The sequence below is a fragment of the Acomys russatus genome, chromosome 6 (genome assembly GCF_903995435.1).
Source record: "Acomys russatus chromosome 6, mAcoRus1.1, whole genome shotgun sequence".
In the NCBI taxonomy this organism is placed as follows: domain Eukaryota; kingdom Metazoa; phylum Chordata; class Mammalia; order Rodentia; family Muridae; genus Acomys; species Acomys russatus.
In genome coordinates this window covers 30,877,910-30,902,506 of record NC_067142.1, presented here as the reverse complement: position 1 = coordinate 30,902,506, position 24,597 = coordinate 30,877,910, and the positions used below count along the sequence as shown (strand labels likewise).

At 43.8% G+C, this 24,597-nt stretch overlaps 2 protein-coding genes across 2 annotated transcripts in view; one reads left to right on the top strand and one right to left on the bottom strand.

Annotated features, from left to right (window-relative positions):
* Nucleotides 1-2,441: 2,441 nt before the first annotated feature.
* On the bottom strand, nt 2,442-13,422 carry Fam72a (family with sequence similarity 72 member A). Its single transcript, XM_051147347.1, has 4 exons — nt 13,200-13,422; nt 11,194-11,271; nt 7,789-7,913; nt 2,442-2,625 (listed from the first exon to the last, which is right to left on the bottom strand). Exons 1-4 carry the CDS (start codon nt 13,349-13,351, stop codon nt 2,531-2,533), a joined length of 450 nt encoding a protein of 149 aa, XP_051003304.1. The 5' UTR covers nt 13,352-13,422; the 3' UTR covers nt 2,442-2,530.
* Nucleotides 13,423-14,392: 970 nt separating this feature from the next.
* Srgap2 (SLIT-ROBO Rho GTPase activating protein 2) overlaps nt 14,393-24,597 on the top strand; it is a 222,880-nt gene continuing 212,675 nt past the window's right edge. The window contains exons 1-2 of the mRNA XM_051147348.1: nt 14,393-14,759; nt 16,387-17,027. Coding sequence (XP_051003305.1) covers nt 16,961-17,027 — 67 coding nt within the window. The 5' untranslated portion in view covers nt 14,393-14,759; nt 16,387-16,960. The remainder of the gene's footprint in view (nt 14,760-16,386; nt 17,028-24,597) is intronic.

The window sequence follows — 24,597 nt, the reverse complement described above, 5'->3', positions numbered from 1 at the left end:
GCAGATTATTGTGCAGTTCTTTCCGCATGATAGGAGAATAGTACACATTGTTGAGTAGATTATTAAAAGACAGCAAATGCATAGATGGTTTTAAAAACCACCACTTATGCCAAGAAGCATATGCTTAATCTGTACACGTACATGATTCTGTTTTGGTCTTTCCAGACTATGTAATTTGTTTTTATTTTAAAAGGTAGCTTAGTGGTAGAGCCCTTGCCTAGCATGCCTGAGGCCCCAAGTTCAATCTCCAGTACTAAGGGGGGACGGGGGGAAGCATCATAAATGTGTTTCTTTTTAATATTTTTAACAATTTCTTTTTATTTTATGTGCATTGGTGTTTTGCCTGCACGTATGTCTGTGTGAGGGTGTCGGCTCCCCTGGAACTGGAGTTAGGGTTACGAGCTGCCATTTGGATGCTGGGAACTGAACCTGGGTCTTCTAGAAGAGCAGCCAGAGGCCCCAGTTAAAAGCCAGTGCTCATAACGGCTGAGCCATCTCTCCTACCCTGTAAAGGTATTTCTCTAGATAAAAATGTATGAATTCGTTTGCTACCTAAAATGGGTTTTCCTGTAAAAGAACCATTTAAAAGTAGCTGAATAATCTGAAATACCGTCCAGTTGTAATGGAATGTTTGGGTTTATTTCAGTAAGCCTCTGTCTGGCACTGCCTCTTCACAGAGTGCTCAAGTCAAACGCAACGTAGGGAGACTTGAGCTGAAGGGGGAACCTGATGAATTCTATTGAAAGTTAGTCTTCAATTTTAACATTCTTGACTCCAGCATTAAAGTCTGTTTCTTTAACTGAAGAATATATAATATGCTATGAATTTTGGTTTTTAAATTTTTATTTAGCTTTATTTTATGTGCATTGGTGTTTTGTCTGCATGTATATCTACGTGGAGTATCAGATCTTGGAGCTACAGACAGTCTTGAGCTGCCATGTGGGTGCTGAGATTTGAACTCAGGTCCTTTGGAAGAGCAGTCAGTGCCCTTAACCACTGAGCCATCTCTCCAGGTCTTGTTTTTTGTTGTTTTAAAGCCTATCCAAAAATCCATTTCCTTCCAGTACAAGATTTAAGAGGGCATTAGAGGGGTAGAGCTGGCTCTGCACTGGCTGGCTGTGACACTGGGAGAACTAGCAGTGGCAGTTCTGGAGAGCTCGCCCTGGTGGTGTGGGTGCAGCTGCTACCCAGGCCCAGGTCCAGGGCTTTGAGGTGGCCTACCCCAGCATCTACCCCATCTGTGAACTGTTGGAGTGTGTGAAGGGACCACTTCTACAGATCCACAGCTGCAGGATCTCCAAACATGGGGCAACAACAGGATATCCGAGATGAGTCTCAGTCTTGATAGTGTAGCAGAGGCCAGAGGCCTCCGTCCAGACCGATGACTCACTGCAAGGAGTATGTACAGGTGAAGAAGTGTGACTGACACACTGTGACACACTACCGCTTCCACAACCAGATTTTTTTTTTTCCTTTTGTAGGAGAGATTGTAAGGGTGAAGGGTGGGTACAAAGGGGCAGGGAGATGAGTGGGATTGAGGTGCACAATGTGAGAGTCAATGAAGAGATTGAAAAAAAAAAAAAAGATTTAAGAGCAAGCCAGGCCTGAATAGAAGTCTGAGGCAAATAGAGACTGAGGCAAAGAATTAAAAATTTAAGGCCAGCCTGATCTACATAGTGAGTTCCAGGTCAGCCAGGGCCACACAGAGAGAATGGGTCTCAAAAACAAAATCAAACAAGAAACAATGCAAAAAAGAGGGAAAACACTTTTATAGTATGTGGTGGCTTAAGTAATCATTTCTTTAGGTTTTTTTTTTTTTTCTTTCTTTCTTTCTCTTGTAGCCTTTAGACCTAGACTACACATCTAAAATTTGCTATTCACAGAAAAATCCCTACGGAGTGAATAACTTAAAGATGAAGTTTGACTCTCTGTCTCTCATGGTACAATATCTATAGTGGCTTTAGGAGAATGTAAATAATTAGTATTTCTAAACCATATACATTGATAATTTTCTGGCAAACTCATGTCTAATACCATTTTCAATACTAAAGCAGTCATCATCAATACAGCGTATGATAATCAGTACCCATGGAAACCTGACAAGCCTGCTCTTTTAAAACTTTAAAAAAATTCTTATTATATTCAGTTGAGACTTATATTTTGTGTGGCTGATATAGGAGGGGGCATTAATGTTCTTATTCAGGAATATAGAACCAGGCCATCTGGTATCAAGTTGTAGAAAAACTCTGTCCATTTGGAAGGTAGCTGAGTGACTTGTGGAATTTCTGATTTGAAGTCAAGAATATACCAACCCTGAGCAGAGGGCTAGGGGAGAGGAAGCAGTAGAAAAAGGAGAAAAGAACTGGCTTAGGTTAAACTGAAGTAAGTAATTTGAAATCGCAAATAAAATAGTAAATGCTCCACTGGCATTTTAAACCACTGGTAAATCTTTACTAGCAATGTTAAAATTGACCAATGAAATATTTTAAATAGAAAAATTATAAAATACTTTGTACACATCCTGATTCATTCATCGAATACACTCTTCTGCTGAGGTCTCTAGCAGCTCATCGTCTGTACATTCTTCTGTCTCTGGCAAGTTGCCCCAAAGTAGAAAGTTTACACCTGAAAATAAAAGGCCATAAATTTTTTTTAGTGCTTACTACTACAATTCAGAATATGACACATAAAACTTTATATGTCAAGCTTCTCATATAAACTATGGCATCACTAGTAAAGACAGTGGCAGAGAAAGATGCCTTACAAATAAAACTATCTAACAGTATCCATCTACGACATGTGCATCTTTTTACCTCATCTTTTTAAAAAAATTTACTTATTCATGTACTTTATGTATATGAATGCTCTGTCTTCATGCATGCCAGAAGAAGGAATCAGATCTCATTATAGGTGCTCGCGAGCCACCATCTGGTTTCTGGGAATTGAACTCAGGACCTCTGGAAGAACAGTCTAGTGCTCATAACTGCTGAGCCACCTCTCCAGCCCCCAACAGAAACATTCTAAAAACCCTTTCAAGAAAGAGCTTGAATGTTAGACTCTTAGAACTTAAAAGGAACTCTAGAGTCCCCATCTGCTCCAATCCAGCCTATAGCTACATGATGCACCCATATTCTACACTGATAATTTAAAAATATATTTCGATGATTTTTTAGAATAGAGATTGCATAAGATTCTTTTAGGTTGAGTACCTTTTTGCAGGGTACAGGGAAATTTCTTTCTTTCTCTCTTTTTTGTTTTGTTTTTTTTTTTTTGTTTTTTTGAGACAGGGTTTCTCTGGGTAGCCCTGGCTGTCCTGGACTTGCTTTATAGATCAGACTGACCTCAAATTCATAGAGATCTACCTGCCTCTGCCTCCTGAGGGCTGGGATTAAAGGCGTGTGCCACCATGCCTGGCCCAGGTAAATTTCTAAATGAGTCATTTCATCAATATATAGAGTATATGGAGCAATAGGTAATGCAATTTTCCCATCAAGACAAGATGGCCTGCTGGCATAGGCTGTAATCCTAGTGGTTGAGATGATTCCAAGTTCTAGGCCAGTTTGGACAACTTACTGAGATACTGTATCAAGAAGTAAGAGGCTTTGTGGTATAGCTGAGTGGTGGAGCCCTTGCCTAGCAAGTATGAGGCCCTAGGTTCAATCTCCAGTACGCTGGTATTAGAGCAATCAGTTACAATGTGGTTTCCTAAAGTAGGCAGGCTTTAGATGACAGGCTGTCAAGGTAGAGCTGTAAACTTTTGGACTAGGTTACAAGAGTCACTATAACAAACAATAATCTAAAACAGCACTGATAGAGAATAATTAGATTTCATATCAGAGTCCAGCACAGGTATATAGTACTAGGCCAAACATACTGAGGATAATAAATGATTAAAGTACTAAAAAGAATAAAATAAAACAAAATAAAATAAATCATGAGACAACCGCAAGCTGTCTAGCTGGTAGTGTGAGCAAAAGGAAGGGCCGCCAGCTCTGGCTATCTGTTCAACACTGAGATAGAGGCCACACAGTGGCATGGAATGAGCCAGGGCTTCTGCCTTTCTGACTCTATGTTTTTCCACCCAGATGTAGACTCCTACTCCTTTATTCTCCAATGCACCATACTGGACACACAGTGACCACTAATCATTTGCAAGGGGTAGGTTGAAATTACAATACCTCACTGGGCTGATGCAACATTTTGTCTGTTCACTATTGGCAATTTTACTACAAGTGTATATAACTGTAGACAATAGATACTATTGCTTTGTATTATCTAAACTGTTATTGAGGTTGTGTTTTGTTTTGTTATGTAGCCCAGACTAGTCTCTAACTCATTATGTAGCTGAGGATGACCATGGACTCTTGATTTCTTACCTCTACCTTCCAAGTATTGAGATTACAAGCATGCAACCACTAGATTTGGCTAAAATTTTTATAGACTGGTATTATACTATATGTATTTTCTAATTTACTCATTCATCTTATTTCTGAGTTTTATCTGTTTGACATGTGGTGTAGATCTAGCTCATTTACTTTTTATTCTATAGAGTATTTCACTGGGAAAAAATCTTTTATTTTTTGTGAATGTAGCTGATGTGTGGGGGCATATGTGTGCCTGCTATAGTCCCCATGTGGAGCATGGAGGCCAGCTTTGGGAATCTCTCCTTCCGCCTCGCTGAGGCAGGGCCCTTCTTGTTTCTACTACAATGTGCTGCATATTCCAGCCATAGGTGAACTTCCAGGCAATCCTTTTGTCTCTAACTCTCATCAGAACTGAACTCAGTTTATCAGGCAAAGTGTGCAACAAAGTGCTTTTACCTGCTGAGCCATCTCGTCTGCCTAATCTTTTAAAATGTACTGAAAATCCAGCCTGTCTTTGCTGGGCCCAATTTGCCTCAGCATCAAAAGGGACGTATACATGGTTGAAGAAGTGGGAGCAAACAAGTTTATGTCGTTTGACAGAGATACTACAATCTAATCAGGCAAGAAGTTAGTTCTTACTTGAAGTGACAGAATATATAGCTCTCTACTGTGTTCTTTTCTGTAATGGTTTTGTGTCTGAACTGCTTAGTATAAAAAACATTTCCTAACACTCATCCCAAGAATAAATGGTGATTGGCTTCTGGTAACATGTGGCTGACCAGATTGTGAGTGATTGTTAGGCCAGAATATAAGTGAAGATTAGAATCCATAAAGGTAAACGGAGAGCTACCTAATACCTTTGGGGATATTCTAGGGAATGCGATATGATCTCCCGAGCATATTTGGGAAATCTCTGGGAAATTAGATTTAGATGTGTAGGGTAACTAAGATGCAGACTTTTTAGAGAACTTTCACGCTGAACATTCTAGAATTTTATATAACTTGTGTATACATCCTTTTGTTGCTACTTAGTCAGGTGATTCAAGGACAGTTCCAAAGCCGTTAGAAATCTCCTTTTGACAAACATCTAGGAAATCTTACTTTAAATTACAATATTAAGGTTACAAAGGAGAAGTTTGATATTCTTGGAGTCTGTGCACAGGAACCATGAAGCAACTTAGCACAATTGGTTCAAAGGAGAATAAATAAATGCGGAGATTGGCTCTAACAGAAGACCCACCTTGCTTTCTCTGTTAAGGAGGAAGGAAATACTGTGATACATCTGTTTCTCATGGATTAGAGTCAGTGCAAAGGAAAGAATGCTGGTCTTTTATGTTTGAAAAATTGACCAATATTCTAAAGTAAATCAAAACCGAAAAATCTCCACCCTGTGTTTTGAATCCTGTGAAGCAGGAAAAACCATATCAAAGCAGAAACTTTCTTTAATGTGTCCCATGGGCAATACAAATATAAAGTGAAAAACCTAAATTAGGAGCCTATACTTTACTTGGGGGAGTTAGAAGGGTCCTTGCTTGAAAACAGCCATCTTAACATATATAGTTTTAAATTAACAGGCCAAAGTGATGGATTGAAAGCCACTGTTAGATCCCAGGCAATCAAAACATAAAAAAATCAGTTTTAAAAACAGGCATAATTGGAGGGTCTAAAACCCTTTACAACCATAGCCTGCAATTCATGATCTCTTGGTCTATCGAAGCAAATTACAAACACAGACACAGACTGACAGATAGCCATACCCAGACACTCTCTCTCTCTCTTTCTCTTTCTCTTTCTCTCTCTCTCTCTCTCTCTCTCTCTTTTTTTAGAGGAACATGCTGAGATAGAGATGTAGATGTTTGGTAAGGTACTTGTCTGGCATGCACAAAGTCCTGGGTTTAAACTCCAGGACTTCATAAAAACCAGGCTTGGGTCAAGCATCCTTGGTTGCATACTGAGTTTGAGGTCAACCTGGGCTACCAAAAACCCTGCCAAAGAAGAAAAAGGAGGAGGAGTAGATGGGGAAGGAGAAGGAGAAAAGGAGAAGGAGGAGAAGTGATAGCAAGGTGAGCAAGATGGCTCAGTGGATAAAGGTATCTGCTGCTAAGTCTGACAACCTGAGTTTGATGACTGTAACCTACAAAAAATGAGAGAACTGACTCCCACAGGTTATCCTCTGACCTCCATATGCATGCCAATGTGTTTTGCACTCTCCCTCTCCCTCCCTCCCTCCCTCTCTCTCTCAATAAAATGTAGTAACGATGTTAAAAATGAATCTATATTTTCTTTTTCCTTCTTTCCTCTATGTGTGTGCACACATGTGTGCAGCGGTCAGAGGAAGACATTGGGTGTTCGGCTGCATCGCTCTCTACTTAAGCTTTTGGAGACAGTGTCTCTCACTGAACTTGAAGCTTGCTTTTTTTGGCTAGACTGTAAAGGAGACCCTGTTCCTGTCTCTCAGTCTGTCTGGCTTTTACATGGATGCTAGGGGTTCAAACTCAAGTCTTCATCCTTGTGCAGCTCTCTCACCCACTGAGACATCTCCCTAGCCCCTAGCCCCTAGCCCCTAAAATAATTTGTATAACACATTGGCCTTGACTATTTCGCTTGACTAGAATTCTATTGTAGCTTATTAATATATATGTTAATATGTGTGTTTTTTATGTATATGTATGTTTTTGTATGTATACATATATAGTTTAAAATTTATTAATTTTTGTTTTATGTTTATGTGTGCTTGCCTAATTGTATGCACACCACAAGCAGAAGTAAGAAGAGGCATTGGATCTCTAGGACCTGGAATTACAGACAATTGTGAGCTGCCTAATGTGGATGCTGAGAACCAAATCCTGGTCCTTTGCAATAGTAGTAAAGCTCTTAACTACTGAGCCATCCTTTCAGCCCCTGAAGGAACTGTTAAATAGAGGCCACTCACTTTTCATCTTATTCCTTACTTCCCTGGCCCCTTTCCTCCCTTCTTTACACACACGTGTATGCACTACTGTCTTCAAAAGCTATCTGTAATCAGAATATATATTAAGGTACTACCTGCCAGAAATAAAATGTTTACAAAGACAACATATGGCGGTGCACATCCATAATCACTTTGGACTGTGGCAGGAGGATTGAGAGTTAGAGGACAGCCTGGGCTACTTAGTGTGACTGTCTCAAACAAAACAAAACATCAAACCAAAACCAAAAGAACAACAAAGCCTAAGAAATTTAGATTAGGTTGAAGCCTTCCCTCAGTTCAGTGAATAGTGGTGATGAGTTTTGGCTGGTAGTTTTCATAGCTGAATGTGTGAGGGAAAGGGGATCAATATTTCATTCTTGCTTATCCAATCCAGCTGCGATAGTTTCAGGGGGTTCCCCTCAGGGACAGACAGAGAAATGTGACATGGAAAGGTAGAAATCAGTTGTTTCTTACCAGTGGAGTCTAGTCTGTTGATGCCATAAACCGCTTGGCTGTGAAACATCCAGAAATGCCCATTGTTGCAGGAAAGAAGGCAGGAACTACATGGAACAATCACATGATAGCCTACAATGTTCCCACTCAAAAAAAAAAAAAAAAAAAAAAAGAGTAACTGTTAGCAGATAGCATGTGTAGTAGGTAACACCTGGGCCTCAGAAACATCTGTCTGTTAATGTAAAAGGACCATGTAAGTTTCATCCCCTCTAAATGGCCTGTTGCTGGCTATGAGAAGGGAGCTTACTCCAACAGTACTCACAGCCTACATGGTCTGTAAGTGAGACAATACTACAGTACTCACAGCCTACATGGTCTGTAAGTGAGACAATACTACAGTACTCACAGCCTACATGGTCTGTAAGTGAGACAATACTACAGTACTCACAGCCTACATGGTCTGTAAGTAAGTGAGACAATACTACAGTACTCACAGCCTACATGGTCTGTAAGTGAAATAATACATCTTTGTGCATTTCTTTGCTCATATTATTTTATTCACACTCTCTTTGAAGGCTAGTTTCAGGATGTGATTTGTTCTAGAAAGTACTCAAAATTGGTGTGATATGTAGAGAAAATTTATTAAATAAACTCAGGTCTATGGGTAAAGGGTTTGCTATCCTCAGACTATGACAGGTGAGTTTTCTTTTCTTTTCTTTTCTTTTTTAAATGAGATTTTAAAAATTGTTTCAACAAAGTAGAGAGGCAGGTGAGGGCATGGGCCATGTAAACTAAGCATAAGATGACAACTCTCACTTAGTTTCAGTGATTCTGGGGGATTTAGAAGTGAAGCAAATCTCTAGCCCCTAGAGAAAGTTGAAAATGGTTTGTCTTCAGTAGATCACCAAGTTTCTCATTCTCACATTTTCTTTTTAAAGCCTGTGCTAACTATAGTGAACATACAGGGAATGGGTTCTTCTTCCTCTTTTTTTTTTTAATGGCACCATGAGTTGTTTTTACTTTGGTGGTAAAAATTCTTCCTATAGCTCCATGCTATGTGAGATTTGGCGGCAGTTACTTTTGCAAGACCCTACAAAGAACACCATAACAAATAACAGCGTGCTTGTAATCACAACACACTTAGCAGGTAAGTAAGTGAAAACCAAACATATTCTTGGTCTGGAACTAACAGTTGTTTGTTTGGCTTTGCTGCAATAATTCATTCATTTGTCTAACCACTCACTCATGTAGCTAATATTTGCTGAGCATCTAATAGGTTTTAGGTGCTAAAAATGCAATCAAGCCCTTGTTTTTATGGCAGAAACATTTCAGTGGGGTTATACTAGATTACTCTGTTCCCTTGCTAACCCCTTCAATGGCTTCCCACTAGCCAAGCAGTTTAACATAGTCAAAGAACATGTTAAACATCTTCCTGCACGTGCTATTCCCTTTGCCCAATGCATTCTTTTTATACTTAGGACTCAACTCCACTGTTTACATCTCTATGAGATAGCTTCCCTGACAATGATGTCTGAAATAACTCTTACTTGCTTTCTCAATTTCTGTTATTTTCTATCATATATCATATTCCCACTGCAGTAAATATCTTATTTATCTTAGTATCAGATTGAATGAGCATGCTTCCACTATAATATTATGTCCAGAGGCCAGTAACTTTATCTTATGAATATCACGGTTTCTAGTCCTGACAGCAGTGACTGGCGCATGGTAGGTCCTCAGTACAGGCACAGCTTGGATTGGTAAGGTCAAACAGCCACTAACACATCAACAGTCCGCTGACTTGTAACCCAATCCTATTTAGAAACTCTCAACATCTCTCTGCCCTAGAATAACAAAAACCCATTCACCTTTCAGAAGATGACAGTAACTGATCTCACTTATGTTTCACTTACACTTCACGCAGCCTTTTAACATTTAGCAATTCATTCCCAACACACTTTAGAGGCTAAACGCAGACTGCTTTTTAATGCCTGTCTTCATATAAAAATAGAAATATTAAAGCAAATTAAAGAGCTGGGAGTGGTGACACACGTATGTGACCTAGCACTTAGCAGAGGCTGAAGCAGGATGGTTGTGAACTGGAGGCCAATTCCACCTCCTCAGGGAATTCAGACCAAGCTTGGCTGCATAGGGTGGCAGCTTCTCAAAAAAAGAAAGGAGGGAAGGGTGGAGGCAGTGAGGTGGGGACTGTGAGGGAGGGAGGAAGAGGAGAGTGGGGGAGGATAAAAATTAAATAAGGAGCTGGGTATGGTGTTTTACCCCTGTAATCCCAGCACTCAGGTGGTTGAGGCAAGACGGTTGCCAGAAACCAGAGGCTATCCTGGGCTATATAGTAAATTCAAGGCCAACCTGATCTTGTCAAGACAAGTAAGATCTTGTCTCAAAATGTTTTTTTTTATACAGAAACCAAGTTTCCAAGTTTTAGAGGTTTAAAGACTTTATTCAAAGTCATGCAGAGAACAGAGATAGGGCAGGGCTCAGGTTTGAGTTGTATGTGTTGGGGGTGATTATGTGTATCTGGGGTCAGGAGCCTTCCACCTTGCTTTCTGAGAAGGGTCTCTCACTGAGGCTTGTCAGTTAGGCTAGGCTGGCTGGCGAGGGAACTCCATGCATCCTCCTGCCTCCAGCAGTTCCCCAGCACCAGGACTACATCCAGCTCAAATTCAGATCCTTACATTTCTGCACCAAGCACTTGACCAGCTGAGCCATCTCCTTTGCTCCTTGACTTTTATGAGTGTAAATCCCCTTGTTACCCTTTAAGTTACATAGGCTTATTGGGGCGCAGATATTTGCAAATGTGCTTTGAAAAACTACAAATGGAGCTGGGCATGGTGACGTGTGCCTGTAATCCCAGCACTCAGGAGGCAGAGGCTTCTATGTGAGTTCGAGGCCAGCCTGGTCTACAAAGTGAGCCCAGAACAGCCAGGGCTACACAGAGGAGAAGAAGGAGGAGGAGGAAGAGGAGGAGGAGGAGAAGGAGGAGGAAGAGGAAGAGGAGGAGGAAGAGGAGGAGGAGGAGAAGGAGGAGGGAGAGGAGGAGGAAGAAGAGGAGGAGAAAAGAACAACTACAAATTGCATTTGTAAAGACTCTTTAAGGACTGTGGCATCTAAGCTGGAGGACCTAAATTCAATCCCTGGGTCCCTTATAGTAGAGAGAATCAATTTCCACAAGTTGTCCTGTGATTTCCACACATGTGCCTTGGCACACACACACATACCCATGCACATAAATACATAGAGAAATATAATTTTAAAAATAGCTCTAAGAAACAAATGTTCTTTTAATGGCTCACTGCATGGGTTATATCAATGCTCCATGCTGTCTACAGAATCTTTCTGTGGGTTTTAACGTTGATGATATCTACCTGTCAAACCCAGGCTATCTATAGCAGTGCCACAAATTACCATTTTAAACATGCGATGTCCTTCAGCTTACATTTGCAGATTCCTGTGAAATAGCATCTTCCAATGAAATCCACTGTGCTGGAGGATAAGAAAAATTTACAGTTAGTCAAATATACCAAAACTTTTAATTCTAAAATAAGATAAAAAACTTGTCACATGTCCCCTCTAAAAGTGTGTGTGTGTGTGTGTGTGTGTGTGTGTGTGTGTGTGTGAGTGAGAGAGAGAGAGAGAGAGAGAGAGAGAGAGAGAGAGAGAGAGAGAGAGAGACTAGAAATGGAACTCAGGACTTTAAAACGCTAGGCAAGCTTACTCTACCATTGCTTTACCATTGAGCTATATTCTTAGGATTCCATCTTTCTTTTAAATATGTACAGTTTCAAAGTATTGAATATGGTTACACTGCCATGGGATGACTCTTTAGACATTCTCATATTGCAAAACTGAAACTCTATACTTATTATATATAACAACTCCCATTTTCCCTCTCCCCATCTCCTATCACTATTGTCCTTCAGATACTTCATATCAGAGAGCCATGCAGTATTCATCGCTTGGTTATGGGTTTATTTCATTCAGCATAACATACTCAAGGCTCATCCTACTGAAGCATGGGATAGGGCTTCTTTCTTGTAAGGCAACCTTCTGGATAGCCACTTACTAGATGAGTCGATGGAAATGTACATTATTTCTATCTCTTAGACTGTGAATTCTCTTACAAATACAAGCTCTTTGGATTTATACCTACAAGGGGAACTATATGGGTCATATGGCAATTCTGTGTTTAATACAGAAAGAACCCCCAATTTGTTTTTCTTTACCATTTCACATCCTGCAGTAAGCAAGGGCCCTGATTTTTCCACGGTCTCACCACCAATGGCACGTTTAATCATGAATTGGACAAATCTAATAAGTTCAGAGCTGAACTAGGCTCTAAAATATATCTGTAGTTCACCTTCGTACAAGTTGGGTAATATTCGTGCTCACTATAAATATTTGTCAGATTTTCTACTAAAAAAAGAAAAAAAAATCCAAAACGAGAGCTGGAGAAATGGCTCAGTGTTTAAGAGCAGGCACTGCTCTTGCAGAGGACTGCTGTTCAGTTCCCAGTCCCCACATCATGCAAGCCACAACTGCCCTCTCCAGAGGATCCTACACATCCAGCCTAAAGGCCACCTGTGCACATGTCCACTCCATCTCAAACACACACACACACACACACACACACACACACACACACACACACACACCCTGCCTCACTGATTCACATCCATCTTACTCACACCCATCTTAGCACATGGTTTCACTGTGATTCTAACTCCATCAAGCAATACAAAAAAACCTGATTGGACTCCCACATGTGACAACTCACCTAAGACTTCCTTATGACCACAGCTATTGTAAAGATAGAATAATATTTCAATTTCGTGTGTAAGCATATCTAACTAAAACAACACCCTGGATCACAGAACCTTTGGGACATTTGGTTCTACGATTTTATCATCTGGTGCTTTTTATTTTTTTCCACACATGAGCACATACACAAACAACATAGTACCCCATTTATTTCTGTAATGAATAATGACCACACTTAAGCAAATTCACGAGAGATTTCAAGGGGCGAAGAGGCTATATATAGCTTTACTTCCTATATTTGGAAGGGTTCAAATTTACTATAGTTATTAATCATGAATTTCACTTTAAATGAATCAATACCCAATTCTTTCCATGTGCCAGTTAAAGACTCGCTTCAGTGAGAATGGGTGTTTGGATAAGGCACTGAGTGTCAGAGCCAACTTAAGGGCTGCACGGTCACGTGACTGCAAGTGCCTAGAAGCATGACCTCAGTCCTGACCACTTTGGGTAAACCACGGACTTTGTCCAGACAGTCTGCCCACTTAGATAAACCGATGGGAGTAGCTGGAACACCAAATGATAACCTTGATTCCCAGCGATCCACGCCATCCATCCACTGCCCAGTTAGCTAAAGGGCTACCCATGTGACTTACTTGGTAGGAGGGATGTCTGTTGAGTAAAGGTCTATGTCAGTATCAGCCAGCAAAACCGCTTTCATCCCCCTAGAGCTGAGAACCTGTTTACAGAATTTGCAACACAGGATGGACACGCATCGGTCCTTGAAAGTACAGCTGTTGGTAGACATGGTGGCCCACGCAGAAGGAGATGCAGAGTTTTGAAAGGGGAAACAAGCAATAACCTTCGTACTTTGATTCCCCCAGGCTCGGAAGGCCTTGAGTTCTCTAAGCTCTAAAACCGGGGAGAGTTCTGCTTTCCTGGTGGAAAGGTGGAATTAATATTTATTGAGTGGGAAGTGCAAAGTTTACTTCCTTTTGACTTGGGGGAGGGAAAGGGAATGGAGTTTGAGGTAGGGAGAGAGACGAGCGGAGTTAAAGGGAAACTTCCCAACAGCGTTCACTTTCTCTGGCCTCCAAGAACCTTCTGCTCCATCCCGAGGAATTCAGCCACTCCAGTTTCCAGCGTTGCTCTTCCCTTTTAAAAGCCTTGTCTCTCTGACGCTCCCAGCGAGAGCGCCGCCCGCAGAGCGTTCCAATTCCTGCTCGGCTCCACGCGGCCTCATCCACGGCGGCTACGGTCGTGTCCCGCGCCCCCTTCCCCGGAGCTCGACCGCAGATCTTCGCCCATGCACCACGGCTCTCGGCGGCCGAGCTCCCTTAGCTCTCGCTACCCTTGTAAGGTCTCTCCCGCAGCGATCGCTCCGGAGCGGGCAGTGGGGGTGGGATGAGATGTGGGTCCAGGCCGTGCCGGAGTCAGTCGCCGAACACGCCGGGCTTCACTCTTTCTTCCGCTTTCTCTGCATTTTCTAACCCGCTGTCAGTTTGAATTGCCTGCGCCGAGCTCGGATTGGGAGGACTAGAACTCGCCCCGTCCCACATTGGAAGGCCCGGGGCTTTCTCCTGACGTGAGCTCAAAGGCCACGCCCCAGTAACGGTGCCGAGGTCAGATCGGCTCTCTGATTGGTTCAGCTTGGCTCTGCCTCTAAGATCATTGGCCAGCATCTGCTCGGGTTAAACCCTCCTTCCTCCTGTGAACTTGGAAGACACACCCCGAGCGTCTTATAGGTAGATACACTACAGTCTAGGCCGATCTCTACTGCCTATTGGCTGAACTTCCCTCCTCCCTTTCCCAGTCGGATAGGTCCCGTCTTCTCTTGCAAGTTTGTGTTTGGTGGTCACTTCCATTTTATCCCGCCCATCAGTTCTACTTTAAGGTTCCACAAGCCGGGGAGGAGCTCACTCTGGGCCTGAGCCTGGGCAGCTAGTGCTCACCACACCTCTAAGTTTGGTCAGCCCCGCCCCTACTCTTGGCTTCTAGGGATCAGTTATTCCTATTGGCTAGAGACCCCATCGGTCGATAGAAAGAGGGCGGTGATTGGCCAGGGGGCGGGCTCTGCTTCCCGGCGGGGTCTTGCGGAGTTGGCGGAGTCTCCTTAGGGACCTGGGGGGCCGAACTGCGTAGAAGAGGGTGGCGGGGAGGAGATCGCTAAGTGGGAAGCGGAACCTGGGGCCTGGGACCCGTCGCGGCAGAGCCAGGTAAAGGCTCCTAACCCCTCTTTCCTCCCCGTACGCCTGGCTGCTGCCCTGACTGAACAAACCCGGACTGGGCGGGTGGACGCGGCGCGGATGCTGCTGCTCTCGGCGTCGCCTTAGCGGCGCACCCACCCGCGGTCCCCACACCGCCCTCCTCGGCCCGCGACCCTCTAAATCCCCCAGTGCAGCCCATAATACTTCTCAGGACTGCTCATCTCTCCGCCCATCTCTGCACTGCCGAGGACTGTCCTCATGCGGCGACACCGTCCTCCCGCAGCCCCTTTGCACACGACTGGTCGGGTCCACTTCGGGGCCTCGCCGTAACGGTCCGCTGGCCTCGTCCCTGGTCTCCTAGCCTTGGCTGGCAGCCCAGGACCCGGAGAGATGGGGTGTTCCTCACGGCTTGCGGGGCTCTTTTTCCGTCCAGCCCTCCAGTCGGTCTCCCAGGGCTCTCCACCCACTCCGATATCCGAACCTCATGCGGGTCCCCAAAGTTGCCAACATCCTGTACTTCATGTTGCAGCCCACCGCGGTTTCTCCCACTGCCTCGCCCCGAAAGCCGTCCTCTCGGCGCCCTCTCTGGTCATCCAAGCTTGGGCGGCTCGGGCTGGCCCGGGCTCTCTCCCGCCTCGGGACCCCACCTCACGCCCGCCTCCCGCTTCCTGCCCTCCCGCACCGCGCGGCCTCTGCTCGCTCTTCCTGCGCGCGGCCCTTCCTCCAGCTGCCGGGAGCAGGCGACACTGCCTGGAGCCGCCTGTGCGCCGGCGGGGACCGGGCGGCCTAGGAGGCACTGGAGCCTCAGCCTCCCTGCCGCCGCCTCCCGCGCCTCCAGGAGCGACTCTCACTGATGCCTCCCACCCGACTGGGATTGGGTGCGGTATTTGTGATCCCTGGGTTTTGGAGGGGGGCAGAAATACTGGGGGTGCCACTTTGAGGCACCCTAGTACCTGGCTTGGGGGAGGCGAGCGACGCCTTCCGCCTCCCATCCTCGGGTTTTCCTGGATTAGACCCTCGCCTCTGGCCCGTTTCCTGCTTCTGCGACCACATTGTTTTCCTGGATGTCCCGTGCGGAGCGGGCCCTTCCTGCAGCGTCCCCCCCGCCTCCTCCCCCCCCCTCCCCGGTTTGCTGCCAGGAGAAGCTAGTTACCAAAAACAAAACAACTGGGAGGAGGGGCTGTAGGGGAAGAAAAGTTGTGCCCGTTTGGTTTGTCTCCTCTGATACTGATCCTGTAGATGTCTGGGAGGTGCCCCAGCCGGGGGTCAGTGGCGGTGTCGTGGGCTAGACAGGAGGGCCCCTCTTGGGCTAGCCAGGCTGGGGCGGCACCACCGCGGTGCCGCAGTCTCCAACCGCAGCTCTGCTTTCCCGCCGCAGTCCCCTCCCGGAGCACGCGGTACCGGCTGCTCCAAAGTGTTCTCTTTCTGCCTTAAAACAAAATCCGGAGGGAGCTTTTTTTTTTTTTTTTTTCTCCCTGCCTCGCCACGCTGGGTCGTCGGGCCGAGCGGGCAGTGTTAGGCCAAGATGAATGGGCCAAAGCTGAACTCGAAGTGTCATTCCCGACCCCACCCCTGTTGCGATTAGGATCTGCTCTCGGACTGATCGCCCCCTCCCCCTATTTTCTTGCATTTACAGGCTAGTGAACCGGAGTAAACGACTTCCGATCCACTCCGCGCTACAGCAGCACCCTTTTGGGATTTGATTTGCAGCATCTTTGAGCTGGTACCACAAAAAAACCCGGCGAAGAACGCCTAGCCACTCCTGGCACCTCGAGACAAATCCACTCCTTCTTAGGGACACAGCTGGGCGCGTCCACACCCCCGCATCCCCTACACCATGTTGTGCGGAAGGACTTCCACTCCCTGCCTGTGTCGTTGATGTCAGACCCCAGGCCAGCCTCCGGGCTCTGCAGTTCTCCTGGCTAATGCTGCTGCGGCTGTGGCTTGGGCTTTAGTACATAAGCCAGCCGCCGCCCCCCCCCCCGCCCGCCCGCTACCCCCACCCCCGGCCTCAGCGCCCACAGTCTGCATGTGTGTGCGGTAGCCGGTTGCCCATCCCGCCGCCCGTGTTCCCCTGGAGCTCTGGAGACCACCGCAGGGCTTTTCTCTGCCCGTGGGAGAAGTGGCCTTGGAGGAATTGATTTCAGTGGTTGGATTTTTCTCGTGGATCTATCAATTCACAATTCGAATTTGGAAGAAAGAAGGAAAACATGACGTCTCCAGCCAAATTCAAAAAGGATAAGGAGATCATCGCAGAGTACGATACTCAGGTCAAAGGTAAGAATTTTGAAAATTAGCATAACGCATATATTCTGCAGACTGGTGAGGCATGCGGTGGCTCTACCCCAATTTCCAGGGCGTTCATTTCTTGGGTGGAGCAGGTGGCAAGTTGACCCCAGAGGTGGTTTCATAGGTGGATCAGAGCCTTGGAATGACCAACAGTGTCAGGGGCCACAGGCGCTGAAAGTGGGGTTTAGGAGTATTTTTGTGGGGCTGGCCATTATTTTGGCAGCTCTTTCCCAAAGGCTAGGCAAGGTGGGGGAGGGGCAGGAGGTGCTCCGGAGAAAGCAAGAGGGGAAAAAAAAGCTGCAATTTGCTTTTGGGTGTCCTGAGTCAAGCTTCCTTGAAGGACAGCTAAAATCTGACAGGTGTTTGGACATTTATTTCAAAGGTTGAAGAGAAGTCCAGATGGAGAGACAACCTTGAGAAGGGTATACCATTTGGAGAGACCTGGGAGAGGCGGGGTTTTTCTGGTGTACTGTATTAAAGCTTGAGATTTGCCTTGACACTGGATTCAGGAAGTCTCTAGCCATATTGAGTGAACCCTGTACTTGACTGGCCCATGGTCAGCCTCATACAAAGATCACAGACCAGAAAGAATAAGACCATCCGAACTGATTTCCACCCTCACCTAAAGCCTTAATAGAGTTGAGCTGTTAGGGTTTCAGAGTGGTGCTGCAACTGGGAAAAGAGGAAGACATAATTGTTTAACCCTTCTGTGTTGTCGCCCTCTGCTCCAGAATACATGCCTTTAAAGATCCATTTCCTTGTCAGCAAAAATGTGAAGGAGTAGGACCAGAATGTGGACCCGGGGAAACCAAGTGTTGTCTCTTCGTCTAGTCCACTGCTTAAACTGGCTTCTCAGGCCGAAGCCCAAAGAGCTTTTCCTCACCCAGCATTTCCCCTAAGAGGTGTCATGCCCGTGAAGGAGCCCTTGCTTGTGCAAGGCACTGCCCCTTCCTGGCCAGTCACTGGGAAGAGCCATGTGGCATGAGCCCATTGAGACCTTAGCTGGGAAGTGGGAGAGGTGGGTGGCCTTGAATGTTACACCACATGGTTGGAGCTCTGGGTTTTTCCTTTGTTTCAGAGGACAGAGGGAGGGGCCCCTCCTTTCCCTGCACCAGTGCTAGGAGACCTTTTCCTATCTTAGAGGACTTGGGAAAGGCCATGGCTCCCCTCTAATGATTGCCTTGGATGTGGGTTAGAGGTAGAGTGTGAAATGGGTAGTCCCTTTATCTCTTGAAGATTGAAAGGTAGTTTGAAGTCATCGCTGTGTCTTCAGGATTTGTGTATAATATATATTATCAATTTGGTCAATACAGGAGGTGCCCTAAGGGCCCGTCAATCCACTTGACTGCAAATATTAGTCAGTTTTATTACAAGGATGGGGTAGCTGAATGATGGGAGCTTCAGTTGGATTGGAATTGAGAGAGGTGTGGTTTTGAATTATAACTGAAGTCTTGGCCTCTTGTCACTATTCATAATCCCAGCCTGTTTTTATAAACAACACTGGCCTTCGTGTCCTGTCTAGATGCACCGTATTCTGCTCTTGCATGCCCTCCCTACAGTTTTAGCTACATATGACACTTAACAAATGCATCCTATTCTTAACTGGTGCCATAGGGAGTGTTAACAACTTGGCCTTTCCGAGGTGGTTCTCCATAAGCACACCATTTGACAGAGGCCCAAAGTGATTTTTACTTTTTTTTTTTAGGTTCAGGGTTGACAGGTATTAGGATTTGCTGATTTCTTTTAATTGGTAACAGATTTCTCTTGAGTGTCTCAATAATTAAATACTCTGTGTATTTACAAATATTGCTCATTGTGATGATGTAATGCAGTTAGTTATTTGGAGTTTCCATTCAACCCTGCCACAGACTAAGGACTGTTGTGTTTTGTGTCGATATTTTTCCATTGGCTCTGTTCAGGAGTGTAGACTTTCGTAGGTGGCTGACCCGGATTTCTCTCTCAGGGAGGAGAATGCTTTTGGAATTGATTTGGTTTATTCCCTCAGTTTACAGCTCAGGAGAATGCAGAGAACTGGAGAGGTTTGTTCAAGGTCACACAGCTAGGTGGTAGCAGATCTGAAGGTAGAGGCAGCTTTATGGACTTCCGTGTCTTCGCATCTGATCACAGTGAAAAAATTCTTAAGGCAATATTAGGTGATGCATAATAGCAGTGATGTAGTGATAGTTTACTTTGGGTGTTTATTATGGTCCATTGCATCCCAGCGAGTGGTCTGGTGTAATTGTCTCATCCCTCCAGGAAGAGTTATTTATTTGAAGACGTGAGGAAACTGAGGCTATGGATTGATAAAAAGCCTTTCAAGGTCACACAGTCAGAAGTGGCTTTGGTTCCTTGTTTATTTATTAACCGTTTATTGAGTACCTAGTGTGTGTTCTAGGACTTTATATATTAATGAAGAAGACAGAATTCCAGACCCTTATGGAGCTTCCATTTCTAGAACCATACTCCTGGGGGAGGACTATAGAATTTGAACCCAAGGGGCCTTGGCGTAGGGTTGGCGCTGGCGCTGCGGCTTACTACCTGACCTTCTATCAGAATTAAGAATTCCAGCTTTTTAAGGCACTGTGTGTTGTTTGTTTGTCTTGCTACTTAGAGATTAGAGGGTCTCAGTGTGTAGGTCAGGGTAATTCACCACAGTCTTTTGAGTCAGCCTTCTGAATGTGCAAGTACACTTGTGAGCCCTGCACTCTACCAGCAGAGTTTCCAAGCTTTATACATTCTGTGGAGCTCATGGTCCAGCCAGGTTTACTTCTCTTATACATGCTAAGATTAAAAAAAAAAAAAAAAGTTATACAGCAATCAATTTGGAATGGTGGTTAGAAGTAAAGGTGTTGGAGGCAGAGAACCCAGGTTTAAATCTTTGTTCTATTAGGTTACATTTCTTGTCTGAGTCTCAGTTTCTAAATTAGAAAATTGGCAAAATACTGTGCATTTCCTATTCCTGTGATAAGGCAGCTAGTCTGTAGAGTTCTTGCAGCACAGTCTGTGGCACCCACGTGCACTCAATGGCTGCATAGTCTACCCTCTTCAGGGAACCTTTTGCCTTGCCAACTAGTCAGGCTGCCTTGAGTGCTTGCCCTCAAAGCACCTGCTGTTAAATGTAGGAAGCCAGAGTAGGAACGAAGCTGTTCTGGTCTCAGTTTGTTGAGGAGTAGCATAATGTGGCGTGTGCTTGTCCTTTACACCCTTTGGCCAGGCATGGTGGCCAGGCACGAGAGGCTGAGGCAGGAGAATTGCGGCAAGTTGGAGGCCAGCTGGGAGTAAAGTGAGTGAGTTCCTGTTTTAGAAACAAAACAACACACACACACACACACACACACACACACACACACACACACACACACACACACACACACCCCCTAAAACAAAACAGACCCACCGACAACAAAAGTTTGAACATTAATTCCCTTTTGTGCATGAATAGGTAAACCTGTCAGAAGACATTGTTGTATGGATCTCTGCCTTTCAGACAGAATTGCTTGAATCAAGTAAACTAAGTAGGCTTTGGACTCTCTTCTATTATTTTGTTCTCTCTTATTATTTTTATTCCTTAAAAGCACCTGCTTGCATGTGCTCTGAAGAATTTCTGAGGTTTCAGTGCCAGTCCTACCTCAGGGGCTTTAAGGGGCAGGAGCACTGTGCTCCCATAGTCAGTCCAATATGTGGTTTCTTAAAAACCACCACTGTTTCTGGTTTGTGGGTGTTTGGATTCCTTTGAGAAGTTCATGTCTTTCAGCATCCAATTCAGAAGCACCAATATTCTTAATCTTTTTACATAGCTTTTTAAAAAAAATTTGTAAAGTGCTTTTATGTACATGAATTTCTGGAACTTCTTGACAGGCTTGATGAGATTCATGATTAGAAACTGGTACATTTGACCTCTGGCCTGTTAGCATCTTTGCTGGCACTTAATCACTGGATGGTGGTGAGGAGTTGATTGCCTGGGGGGACTTGGGTGAATTCACGTTAGTGCCTGTAACACCTCTAAGTCCTTTCTCAATTAGATGTTAAGGTTCCCCTCCCCCTCTCTATTAAACTTTGTGCATCACAGAGCTAAGAAGTAAATTTATTATCATTTTTGTTTTGAGACAGGGTCTTTGTTTGTTTGTTTAGAGACTGAGTGTCTCTATGTAGTTATGGGACTCTCTATATAGACCCGGTTGGCCTCAAACTCACAGAGATCTGCTGAGAACAGGGTTTCACTATATTTAACCTAGGTTGGGCTTGAACTCACAGTGACCCTCCTACCTTAGCCTCCCAAATACTGGGATTACAGTGTACACTACTATAGTCAGAGAGAGGTGGATTTTTACAATTTGCATCTGGAGCATTTTGATAGGAAAAGCACAGGCTGTTTCCTGAAACAGTTTAACTCTTTCGGTGCCCTTTGGGAGCTGGAGATGAAATTTCAACTCTAGTCATGTTGTGTGCGCAGTACTGCTGGGAATGCCAGTTGTGTTAAACAAGCTTGTTCTCAGGGGAGGGCTGAGGAGCTCCTAGCTCATGCCAACAAAGGTCTTTTCCCTGGCGTGTCTTTCCCCCCAGCCTCCACCCCCTTACTCCCCAAGGGAACTTTAAATATAATCAGTTTGTGGAAAGCTGCAGTAAAACATCTCTTTGGCATCCTCAGGCAGATGCTATCAGCTTCCTGGGACATGACTGAGTGCTCTTCCCTCATTTAGGGAACCCAGAGTCTCAGCAATAAGGTGGACCCCTAGAAGAAAATGAAACTCCTGGGAAAATTCAAGCACCCAGAGTTGTAAGACCCTGAAGAAATGTTAGGAGCTAGGCCATGCTGTGTGACTGCAAAACAAGAGCAGATGGAAACTGTTTAGGAATACTGCTTAGTTTTGCCATGTGAGGCATTCTCTAGGAAGTTTAAGGACAAACATTTCCTTGGGAGAAGAAGCCCTTTGGGATCTCATTGATTTTTGTACCACTCAGGCTGAAAGCCAGAGTTAAGCCCTTGTGAAGTTTATAGAATATGACCTGGCTTGGTATATTTTCAGCATCAGATGCTCCCAGATGCTGACTTTTAAATCCTGCTGTCTGCTTCAGAAGACTGAGCTTTCCTGGCGCAGTCCCTGTAGAGCTCCCCTTCTACAACAAAGCTTTTTTTTTTTTTTTTAGGGCGTCATGTCTACTCCACATCCTAGACTTCTGATGGCTCCATTAGAAAAATACTATGTCACGCTGAAAGGAAAAACAGTTGGTTTCTAGTAATAAAATTCAAGAGAACAATTTTAAACTTTGATGGCAATATGTAGAAGAACTTTCTTTTTTTGTTTTTTTTAGCTGTGGGTAAATGCACTTAAGTTTTTGTTGTTGTTGTTGTTTTAATATTAGCCATTCTTAAATGTACTGTTCAGTGTCATTAACTATCTTGACACTGTTTTATAACCATTACCAATCATCTAGCTATACAATTCTTTAAATTTTTGCAGAATAGAAGCTCTGTACCCACCAAATAGTAACCCTTCGCTCTCCATTTCCTGATCCTGGCAACCGCTCCTCTATTTTTCTCTCTCCACCTCTAGGCACGTGGTGGAAGTGTGATCATCCAGCACCTGCCCATTTGTGACTGGCTTATTTTGCTTAGTGCATTGTCCTTAAGGTCCATCCATGTTGTCACATATTTGAGGTGGAATGATACTCCATTGTGTGGATGTATCTGTCACATTTTGTCTTTCAGTCATTTGTTGATGGACATTTGGTTGCTTCTACCCTTTACCTATTGCAATAATGCTACTAAAAGCATAGTTGGTTTCTTCTTCTTCTTCTTCTTCTTCTTCTTCTTCTTCTTCTTCTTCTTCTTCTTCTTCTTCTTTCTTTAGTTTAACATTTTTATTTTTGTATGTATGGGTATTTTGCATGCATGTGTGTCTCTGTACCACATGTGTGCCTGGTACCTGCAGAGACAAGAAGAGGGTATTGGATCTCCTGGAACTGTAGTTATAGAAGGTTGTAAGCCATCATGCGGGTAGTAGGTATCAAACTTGGGCTCTCTGGCAAAGCAACTGAGCCATCTCTCCAGCCCCCATGATTCACATTCTTAAAGCATGCTTCTTTATGAATATTTTACAAGCCTATATACGTCCATATCTATATGATCACTATCTCAATAACTTTTAGAGTTAAAATTTTAATATATGCATTCATATTTTATATTATAAATATGTAGCTATGTTCTTAATATGAGTATTGCATTTTATTAACAATAACTTTTTTACTTTTTAGTAGTTCTATTAATATATTCTCTTTTGTTTTAAAAAGTTTCATGAATGTTTTGTTTTGTTTAGAGACTGGGTCTTTTTAGATAAGCCCTGGCTTATTTTGAACTTTGAGTGTAGACCAAGCTAGTCTCAGACTTGCAGTAGTCTTTCTGCCTGTCTCCTGAGTGCTGGGATTATAAGGTATATGTCACCATAGCTAGCTTGTTTTTGCTTTTTAAAAATTAATTAAACATTTTTAATTCTTTTACATATACATTTATATTATTGCACATATATACCATAAAATACCTATAGCAAGAAGAACCATGACACAGTCAGGAATTATATAAATGTTACATTCTTAGTGTTTTGGCTATTTGTATTTGACAGCCTTGAAAAAAATCTTTCCTATCTTGATGAGTCTAAAATTCTGAATATAAATCAATCTCCATCACATCTTGTCATTATCAACTTAAAACATCTGTCTAGACCTAAAATCATCTTAACCCCTAAACAAGTAAGCTTCATTGTAAAACTAAACTACCTGGTCTTCAACTCCACCAGAGACTTGAGAAGGAATAAACTTGATTACCTCAGTATGCTGGGAATGCAGGTTAGTAGCTTTCCAAATGAGAAGGTGACAGAGACAGTTTGCTACCTGAATAGTCACCCAAAACTCTCTGTAATGTTGGAGCATCTTCTTCAGTCTTCTGGCCCAATATGTCTGACGGACATATTTGTGAGGCAGGAACTATTGAGGACTTGCTTACCCTGTCTTGGCAGAGTTTGGCTGTCGACTCTGCCTGCTTGTCCTTTTTAAGACAGAATTCTGTCTGTGGTAGAAATGAGGACGTTTGACCAGTGGCTTGTTTGCCACATTTGAAGCCATCTCCATTTGTTTTTGCTTTTTGTTTTTAAGTTTTAAAGACATTTTAATAAGCTGTACATATTTAAAGCATAAAATTTAGCACTGAGGATGTAGTTTAGTTGTAGACTAGACAGAATGTTTGCTTTATATGTATACAGCTGTGGCTTTGATTCTCAGCTCCTCTGAGTTTGCTCTCCAATGCTACATTAACCTGATATGGCAGTGTACAAGCCTGTTATCCCAGCACTCTGGGGGGTGGAGGCAGGAGGATCAGGAAGTTTAAGGTCATCCTTGGCTGCATAGGCAGTTTGAGGCCAGCCTGCGCTACATGAAACTCCTGTCACTCAAAAGTTTAAAGCGTATGTAAGTTACATATCTATGGAACCATCAGTGTTAAGCTAGTGAACATAGCCAAATGGTAGTTAGTATAACATCCCCAAATGTGTTTTCAATATAATAT

Bases quoted from the DNA above. Each gene is read 5' to 3' on its own strand.
- Fam72a (XM_051147347.1), bottom strand. From the start codon at position 13,351: ATGTCTACCAACAGCTGTACTTTCAAGGACCGATGCGTGTCCATCCTG. The intron at 11,272-13,199 runs GTAAGTCACATG...CTTATCCTCCAG, and splicing joins ACAGACATCCCTCCTACCAA to CACAGTGGATTTCATTGGAA. The intron at 2,626-7,788 runs GTAAGAAACAAC...TTTTATTTTCAG, and splicing joins CAACAGACTAGACTCCACTG to GTGTAAACTTTCTACTTTGG.